This window comes from Glycine max, chromosome 11 (genome assembly GCF_000004515.6).
Source record: "Glycine max cultivar Williams 82 chromosome 11, Glycine_max_v4.0, whole genome shotgun sequence".
Taxonomy (NCBI): domain Eukaryota; kingdom Viridiplantae; phylum Streptophyta; class Magnoliopsida; order Fabales; family Fabaceae; genus Glycine; species Glycine max.
This window is the reverse complement of record NC_038247.2, coordinates 26,976,381-26,986,579: the sequence shown is the minus strand read 5'-3', so window position 1 is coordinate 26,986,579 and position 10,199 is coordinate 26,976,381. Positions and strand designations below refer to the sequence as shown.

Sequence of the window (10,199 nt, the reverse complement as noted above, 5' to 3'; positions counted from 1 at the left end):
CAAAAACATTTTATGAGTAGTTGGAAAAATTCCATAATTTAATTTTCAGTTGAATTATTCAGAATACTTGGAACTGCCTAAGAGAATTTCTCTCAGTCTATATGAATTTATATTCATATATGATAACATTTTATGAGTTTTTGACATTCAGTAAGTGTGAAATAATACTAATTTTTACAATGCTTTTAAACTATTTGATTGTAGAATCTAATGACTAAAATTTAATGTTCAAATGGCGTGTACAAAAAGAGTTAGCTTTCATGGTGATGATGACAATGACTAACACAATAGACCTATTGATGCAATCCTACCCCACAAGGGCATTAGATAGAAGACTCCAAGTAGATTGGGCCAGAGATGTAAGAGAATGCCCTAGGGTTCTCATGAGTCTTAAGGTAGATTTCGGGCCCATGGGCTAAGTATAAGCCCACTTATCTTTGTACATATTAGATTAAGGTTTCATTATTTTTGGGCCTTGTATTTAGGACTCCATAATGTAGGTAGGGTACCCTAGAAATGTAGGTTTTTTTAGCCTTTGTATTTTAGGGCACCTAGACTAGATTTTCTATTAGGAGTAGTTTTGTAATTTCACATGCATTAAGTGAATATTTGATGTGTGTGTTGGGAAATAAATTTAATTGAATTTGGAGAAGCCCAATCCAATTAAATTTTAGAGGGGGAGGTGAGCATTTGCTTGTTACATTCCATTTCCACATCATATAGTCATACTTTGTGCATGTCCTTTATGCTTTACATGCCACATGACACCTAAGCACACTTAGTGGAAAATCTTGGACTTGATCATGGATTAGTGGGCTGAACCATAACTAAAATTCACTAATCATAATTAGTAAAATTTTGGCTCCAAAATTTGGCTCCAAAAATTCAATTTCAAATCCAAGTGAAATTTGAATAGAAAATTCAAATTTCCCTCCAATTTTGTATGACACTTAGGCTATAAATAGAGGTCATGTGTGTGCATTTTTTTCAACTTTGATCATTTGAGAATTACACTTCAAAGTTCATACCTCTTTTGAGGCACAAAATTTCGTGCTCCTTTTCTCCTTCTCCCTTTACTCATCTTCTCCTACCTTTAAGCTCTTATCCATGGCTTCCTATAGTGGTGCGATTCTTCTTGACTCATCTTCTCCTTGAAGTGGTGTCTCCTCTCAACACTTCTTCTTTTCCATTCCGCTACCATTAAAATTCAAGAAGCAAAAGACTCCATTGATGAAGAAGATCCAAGGCCTACAAGCTCCAATGGAGCTACATCATCTATTAATTATAATGATGATATTATCACTTTCATAGTTGTAAAAAATATGCGACAATCTTCATTTTTAACGGTATCATCCATATCCATGTCAGACATCTTATTGAAGTAATCATCATCCAGACAACTAAAACTAAAACTATAAAATAACAAATTTACTAAAATTGTAAAATAACAGTATAAAATTTAATTATCTGTTTAACAACTTCCGAAAGGACCATTTTGTAACCAAAAAATGCTTTCGGAATAGTATTTTGAAAAGTAGGAAAAGGTGTTCTGGAAAGGCCTTTCTGGAAGCAACAAGTAAATTTTGAAACAGGCTTTCTGAAAAGGTGTTCTCAAAAACCTTTTTTGGGAATGGTCATTCTGGAAGCAAAAAATTTAGGAATGATATTTCTGGAAAGGGTGTTCTAGAAAGTATTATTGGGCTTACAGAAAGCCCACTCTATAAGAAATAAGTGCACTATGGAACAGGCTTTCTAGAATTGTTTTTTGGTTTCCGAAAAGGTGTTATGGACAGGCCTTTCCAAAAGCAAAAAAAAAATCCATAACAAGCTTTCTGAAAAGGATTTGATTCCGAAAGAGGTGTTCTGGAAATCATTTTTCCATATCAGTCATTCCGAAAACAAAAAAAATATTTCGAAAAGCCAGTTTTGGAATCATGTTGTACTTGGTGTTGAGAGTTGGAGGAGGAAAGGAATTTCTGTGCTAGAACTTTTGGCATTGAGAGTTGGAAGAAGACTTCAGTTGGAGAAGACAATTTGGTGAGGAAGAGTTTGAGAAGAAGAGAAGAACTAGAAAGCAGGTGTGGTGTGGGAAAGAGAGAAGAACAAACGAAAGGGTCTGCAGGAGAAAGAAGAGGAAGAAGATAGAAGGGGTATGTTGGGGTTTTCTTTAAAAATGGGAGGTGCAGGATGCGATTAGGGAGGTGTAGAACATAAGTCCCCAAAAATTATTAACTTTTTGTGAGTCAACTTTACACTACATCAAAATATAGATATCATTATATGAACACTTAAGAAATATTTTTTTATGTTTAATATTAAACATTTATAATATAATCTAATAATCAATCCCCAATTGTAGTCTGACCATGGTGACATGATTCATTGGCATCAACCTTTGTTGCTTTGATTGGTAAGAAAAAGGTCTAGAAGGTACATTAAAGTTAAAAATAGGATAACATTGAGAGATAAGTATACAAAAGAAAAGTTTGCATATAAGTTACACCTTATAAAGCATCAATTTGAAACAAAGTGTCTACATGTGGGTTGTGGATCCAACTTGCTAATTTATGAGTCAACTTTATAATATATCAAAATATAGATAAGATTATATTATCACTTGAGAAAGATAGGGGTGTTGCAGGTTTTGTTGGGGGTTGCTTTGGTGCTGGCTTGGTAGGAATTAAAACAACCAGCAACTTTTGCCATAACCCTCTTGCTTAAAAAAAACTTAAGAAAGATATTTTTTATGTTTAATATTAATAACATTATATAATCACTTAAACATTTGTAATATAATATAACAATCAATATTCATCGCCAATTTTAGACCGATCTTAGTGATAGGATTCATTGATATTCAACCTTTGTTACTTTTTTTAATGATCATAGTATTGATACGAAGTAGTAATTCTCGCTGAAAACAGTGATTAATCTTCGTCAGGGACTGTGAGGGCATATATGGTGGGTATTCCTCTCCCAACATGATTTATTCCATACACAAAAGTCAATCAGAATTCAAAACCTAGATCACTTGATTAAGAGATAGAAGTCACTACCACTTATGTCGATTGGTGATTAATTTTGTTGATTTAATTGGTAAGAAAAAGGTTCAAAAGAAACAATAGAGTGAAAATAGGACACCATTGAGAGCTGGGCATGCAAAAGGAAAGTCTATTGATAAGTTACACCATATAAAGAAGTGGTTTGAAACAAAGGGACCAAGTCCAACAACCCCTACCAAAGTCTGACACGCAACAACTTTATTCTTATCCTTAAATATATATACATTTTGATGTATCCTTTACCAAGAACCTAGAATCACTTGCAAGATCCTCAAGTTAATTTCATTATCAAGTCAAGAATCTTTCCAACAAGTTCCCAAAGAAGAAGCTTGTTCTAGCCCAACCTCGGGTTTCAACTGGTGCTTTGGCATAGGCAGCTGGTATCCTCTTCACATTGACCATCACTGTCTGTCCAATTTCCTTGTGTAGTGCTTCGATGATCTTCATGTCCACTGGGTTCCCAGATGCATCTCTCACATAGAACACATTGAGGCCTTTCTCCCCTACAGTTGACACACCTGCCCTACTAACTGTTAAGCCATTCTCTCTTAGAATCCTTGTCACTTCAGATAGCAACCCCACTCTGTCCTTTGCACAAAGCTCAAGACTCACACCCTGTGTCCACCACCATCCACAAAATCAATGCTAACAACATGATGATGATGATGATAACAATTGCATGCATAAATGTCAGATAGGAATAGTGACTTATGAAGCACGAACTCTGACACATACATCAGTCACCAGACATGACACAAACACTTATACATGGTTAATGGCTAAAATATAGGATATGGGGACACCACATATACACACAAACTAAGAGATTCTAATTAAATAAAGTATGAGAAACATGTAACAAAATATTTAAATAATGGTATATTCATCTTTTTAAACCAACTTCTATTTTTTCAAGTTGAATCAGACACCTAATAAAAAGTGTTGAACAAGTGTTTGGATGTGTTGGTGTCGTAGATGTGTCTGACGCAGCGACACTTCAAACAAGAGAAGTGTTCGTGTTTCGTAAATAACAAATAATGGCAATGTCACATAATTGTATGTTGTTCCTGCATATGGCTGATAATGACATACCTTTGTCACATAAACTCAATTTTCATATGATGAAACAAAGCAAAACAAACTTTTCCCTTTATTTTTTTTTTAATTTTTATTTTAGGGTCATACGAAAAATTATTACATAATCTGGGACAACACGTGTCTAGGATCCATGGTCCTTACTAATCTTCATATAATAGAAACATATGACTAAGATATTTAATTAACGAAAAAAATAACAAAACTTAGTTATATGTCACCTAAAGATTAGTTGGGATCATGCATAGTATTCTATATCATGTAATAATTTCTCGAGTAGGAATGTGGATGAGATGATATTACGTGGAGCATATAGGTTCTTAAGCTCTAATGCTCTATTGAAGACAAAAGATCATCATTGTCACCGATTCATTAGGTGGATATGATGGTCACATACAATCATAGTGGACTTAGCCTCATTTATCTGCTGTACCATTCGCAACAATACAAGTAGATGGCTGCAGGTGCAAAATGTATTAATTGGGTTAAACTCAGAAAACTTTCTTATGCAGAGAAAGAAAGAAATGAGCAGAAAAGAATAGCAGTAGATGGTGACTTAGAAGAGGGGTCAACATAAAATTAACTGAATAGTTAAAACAAACATTATTAGAAAACTAACTCATGAAACCAAAGGACTTACTAACTTGAGAACCCGTCTTCATTTTTTGGTATGAGTTAAAGAAGCATACAGAAATGAATTTTAAACGGCACATTACCTCGCTAACTCTTCTTTGTATGGCAGCTTCAATGCATTTGATGGCCCTTTCTTTCTCTCCTTCAGTATCAAGTGTGCATCCGTCCATGTGCCGGATAAAGTACTCCTAACATTGCCACATAACACTTCTTTAGTACACATTTCTCAGTTAGGTCATTCTAATTCTAATTTTCTCAAGAGTAAATAGTCTAGACAGTAACAGTACAAATGATTTTACATTGTTATTTAAGCACAAATTGTCATACATGGTATGCTTGTTGACTTTTATAATAACTACATTGAAAATCATATTCATACCTACCATGATTTCTAATTTGTTTACAGACAGTGCAAAAGTTTTTACAACGAAATTGCATAGAAATTAAACTCTTTTCTCAATTACATGTATGAATTATTCAACTTTGCAGTTTCTCACAAACTATCATTACATTTGCACCATTAAGATTTGGGTTAGCGAATCAATTGAGCAAAGAAAAAAGTTAGATGACAAAGTGTACTTATCTGTGATTGGTTAATCAAAGTACAGAATAAATTATTGTTAATACATGATGTGTACCTGGGATGCATATTGCCCTTCGGAAGAGATTGTAGCATGGAAAACAACATATTCCATGTCAGTGAGAGTGCAAACAATGTCAAACATCAATTTTGCCCGATCTTTGCATTTCACACTAACCACTGAGTAACCTTTTTCCACAATACGTTCTATTCTAATATTTGGCCTAAAACAAGGGGGACAATCAACATCTGTTGTTGTTACTCCAGCACTTTCATAGTCCCTATCAGCAAACAGCATTTGGTGGAGCCTCCGATCCATGTGGGTGATACCCATTGAGAAACTGGTCCTAGCCACTTTCTCATCATCCTCACACCCGCGTAGGATGTGGTTGAGTTGCTCCTCTATAATAGACAGTCTTTTTGAGTCATCCATGGCTTGGTTTGTAGCATCATTGACATAAAGGACACAAGCTATTCTCCTGTTATGAGTCCAAACTTCAGCTGCAATGACATTGAATTGGAGGCTGGCAAGGACTGCTGATATCTCAGACAAAAGACCAGGGCGGTCTCTACCGATGAGCTCAATTACTGTGTGATCACCAATTGAGTGCACTCCAACCCTTTTGCCTTTCCAACTCTTCACCCCTTCTGTGCTCTGGCCTTTTGGTCCTAGAGTCTGTTGTAATGTTAACAAATAGCTCTCAGCATTTGCTGTGTGTTAATCTACTTGTGTCTCTCCAAGGATGCAATTCTGCTATATGTAGTTATGGATATGGAAGGGGAGGTAACTACTAACATGAACCTGGTCAATTGTTTCTCAAGATTTGAGTTATGGACAATATTACTAGGGGATTTCCTAGAGAGTGGGAAAGTTCCTAGGTGAGTGCAGAATTTCTCTCCAAGTTTGAAAGTGCATTGGTGACTCAAAAATGAGATAGGGTACAGATATCTTGATTGAGTATGGCGTGAACCAAGTATTTGGCTTATACAACTATTGATGCTTTTTGAAAGAACAAAATAAGAATTGGTAATCATGTATGGTTCCTTTCCTAAGACATATAAGCTAATTGTATACATAATGCTCCATTTAAGCAACTCTCAAAATATGTTGTGCTATTTTAATCTATTACATCAACAATTTGAATCTTTTTACTTGGTTGTTAGATTGCTATCAAATTATATCTTACTATAAGAATATATCAGATATAGAGGAAAAGATGAGTACCTTTTCAATGAAGTCAATCGTTTTGCTGTCTGTTATCTTCTTTCCTTGCTGATCCGTGACATGAAATACTGTTTATTCCATTGGGTAAACATGTTAAATTCATCTCATTTTTTTTTACAAGACAACGTTTTAGTAAATATGTCCATAAGAACTACATGTGTGCTGTTTTCTGTTCAAGTACTTAGTCTACTAAACAATGAATTTTCCTTCTTTCTGGCTCAAATACACAGACAGCGAGAAATACTTCATGGACATATTCATACAAAGTCAAGAGAAAACAAAATATAGAGCATCTTGATAGCAACCAGTGTTCCCAGTAATTACCAGCTTTTAATTAGGCTAACAACAAGCAATGACAAGACAAATCTTTGTAGTCAATGCGTTACCGATTCAAGTTTCAATCACGAACATACCATCCATAAACCATCCACCATCAGACGATATGTAAGCTTTGGTAATTATGAAGTCAAGGTCTGTCAGGATTTGCACCACTTCCAGCAGAATTCCAGGTTTGTTAATACTATCAAACTGCGTATTATTTTTGGAAATAAAGAAGTAAAAAGAATCCATTAGATATTGCATGAACTTATCTCCATGTTAATGATTTTTTCAACAACTATGGAAAAAAAATGATCTGGTAATGATATCCACTTGGGGTAGCCTAATGTTTTTCATAACTTAACCTTTTAGCAATCGACTTAATGGGGTTTTAACAGAACTTTTATCTGTTCAATAAGTTTTTCAATTCAAATTTTCAACTTTTTCTGTTTAAACAGTCAAAGTAGATCAAAGAAGAAAATACTGCTTCACATGAGTTTCTAATCAAAGGCAATCAAATAAGTGGTACACTTGTGGGTAGAATGAGAATGATCTTCTTGTAAAATGAAATTTGGCTAAAGTTTTTGACTTAGGTCAGAGGATTGAATGGGGGACAACAAAGTCTCATTTGGCACATAAGAATAAGAATAAAGGAAAATTCAATGTAGTTTGAAAAAAAAAATAGGGCAATAGGTGGGTTAATAAAGTAACTTTAAAAATCCACGTGGGCTAGGTAGGTTCCCTAAGATGCTGAGCTGCCAAATCATGGACTCACAAAGAGGCCATGATAAATATCATTATCATAATTAATCATTTTGAGAAATTATACCTTGATCAGTGTACAATCATGGCAACTATCGTTGTCCACAGAGACCCTGCGAAGTGGAAACAGAGTTACCATAAAAGAGTCACTTCTTCCGGGTATTAGAAATTCCCACCACAAACCCAAGTTCATAGGGAGTTTTAACTTGACTCAAGTGAGGATTAAATTGATGACATTTTCCGTATATAACATATGACTAGTTAAGTTAGGAATTACTGAAGCTTTTAATTTTTTGTGGTGCTGTTTTCTTTTTTCTTTTTACTTTAAGATGGTATTAAAGCAAAATTAAGCTACACAGGAAAATCCCAAAGAGGCCTAAATTTCCACAAATGCCAAGAGAATCTACATAATTTGCATACCATTGGGAAAAAAAAGGAAAACCAAAGTTGTAATACAAGGGGAGATAACAGTGAACCTTGGAGGGTTGATTCTGTTGCTGAAGTTCTCATACTCCGGATCAAAATATGGCCAACAAACTTTTGTCATTCAATAAACTTCCCCAGTCAAACCCCTTGCTTCGTTTTCCCTTTAACAAAGTGAAAAAAAGTCTAGTCAGAGGAGGAAACAGAACCGTTACTTTCTTCAGCAGATTCCAATCTGCATTATACAATATAATACTTATATCCACATAGTGCAAAACAGGTCACAAGTAACTAATGAAAACATACAATAAAAGGAATCAATCAAATGAATTGTGCAGTTCCTAAAAAAGACCCCATCTTGAGTGCTATTATATGTTGTGGTGCATAATAGTTCTATGAACTATGTAGTGCATATCCACATATGCCATATATATACCTGTAATTTTCACAATTTTGAAGAAAATCATAGCACAGTCAAAACCATATTATAAAACCATGATGTCATCAGTAGGGAGGGTGATAGAGCACTACTTAATGCAATGCTGTAGGCACACATTCTTCCAAGCATATGTAAAAGAATCCTCGTGCTTCATTTCCTGACCTTTGAACATGACTTTAGGAATAATCACAAGTTAAGCACTGAAGTTCCTTGTCCAATAGATTATGAAATGCAAGAGAGAGAGAGAGAGAAGAATAAAGAAGATGACAAGAGAATCATGGAATCAGTAAAAGGAGACATTTTCGGTGCAAAACCTGGATGGGTACATTGAAGAATCCAGAGGAGTTTATATTAATGCCATAGTGGAAATATAAAATGCTATTACCTTTTACTTTCTTTTGACCACGCAATAAAGCATTTTACTTTACAAATAGAGTAACAAAATCCACAATTATTTGGGTTGGATCACAGAAAGCAACTTGGTTCCTCTGGTTGAGAGTTGTTCATGCAACTTTTTTCTGAGTTCCAATGTCTGCATATTATAGTGATTATTTTCTGAATATTGTGTGGTATATCGATCTCTTTCTTGCTAGAATCACCTTCAAGCCACCATCTTTCATGTAATGCTTGGTTGACAATATATATGGTGAGATCGCTCATACTTTAAATAAATTTTGGTACTTACTTTAATATGCATATTTTTTATTTAATAAGAAAACAGAATATCTATAATTTTACATTGATCTCTAATCATAAAAATTGTTTTAAACTGTGCATGATTATTAAAATTTCTATATATAAATAGATAAGCATATTTTTATGAATAAAGTAATCTTAAACTCCCGTTGTTTTTCCTAAAAAAGAAAAATCCCTTTATTTCATATTATATGACATTTAACGTTTGGTCAAGTATTAAGAAATCTAATTAAAATCTTGAATTTCATAAAAATATCATTATTGTCGTATAAGAAAAAAAATTATCTCAAAATAATTATGAATTTAGTATTTCAATGTAACATTAATTAATTTTTTTTACTTATATCTCTTATAATATTAATGGTGGACAATAAAATTTATAAATAAATTAATAATGATATAATATTAATTTTATAAAATTATTATTCTTATCCATTTATTTATTATTTTTTCTTAATTTGTGTAAAACAACTTAGGACAACTATTACTTTAAGATGGAGAGAGTGACATTCTAATATATCATTTATCTCTAATTAATTATCATATTTTTTATCTGAATTGTCTAGTATTCCAACAACTACTCCCACTAAGGCTATTTAATGAAAAAATATTTGATATTTCATTGATTTTATAAAATGAAAACTAATTATTGATGACAATTTTTTTATAAGGTTTCATAAAAAAAACTAATTATTGATAACAATTTTTTTTTATAAGGTTTCATAAAAAAAAAACTACATGACCACTTTTAATATGATATTCTCTTTTAATAATATTATTTTGTCACTAACTTCTTTTTTATGACTAATTTTCACCTAAAACCCCGCTCGGGCATGTTGGTAAATGAACATGCGACTTTAGTCAACAGTTCCATTCCAGTATTCTTTTTTTTTTTTTTTTTTCTTTTACAATGAGTGTCTCTCAATGATGATAGGACAACCTCCGGGGCATTGAAGGTAAAGAATA

The 10,199-nt window shown here is 33.4% G+C and overlaps 1 protein-coding gene across 6 annotated transcripts; it reads right to left on the bottom strand.

Moving 5' to 3' along the window:
• Positions 1–3,157: 3,157 nt before the first annotated feature.
• On the bottom strand, positions 3,158–9,166 carry LOC121172621 (ACT domain-containing protein ACR3). Of its 6 annotated transcripts, none has more exons than XM_041006764.1 (8): positions 8,923–9,166; positions 8,152–8,262; positions 7,743–7,788; positions 7,009–7,123; positions 6,596–6,663; positions 5,429–6,046; positions 4,874–4,978; positions 3,158–3,677 (listed from the first exon to the last, which is right to left on the bottom strand). In XM_041006764.1, the coding sequence occupies exons 2-8, from the start codon at positions 8,220–8,222 to the stop codon at positions 3,351–3,353; spliced, it is 1,350 nt and encodes a 449-aa protein (XP_040862698.1). In that variant the 5' UTR covers positions 8,223–8,262; positions 8,923–9,166; the 3' UTR covers positions 3,158–3,350. The 6 variants fall into 6 exon arrangements, with proteins under 6 accessions (XP_040862698.1, XP_040862695.1, XP_040862696.1 ...); XM_041006761.1 differs by lacking the exon at positions 8,923–9,166 and adding an exon at positions 8,535–8,864; XM_041006762.1 differs by lacking the exon at positions 8,923–9,166 and adding an exon at positions 8,630–8,864.
• Positions 9,167–10,199: the final 1,033 nt, after the last annotated feature.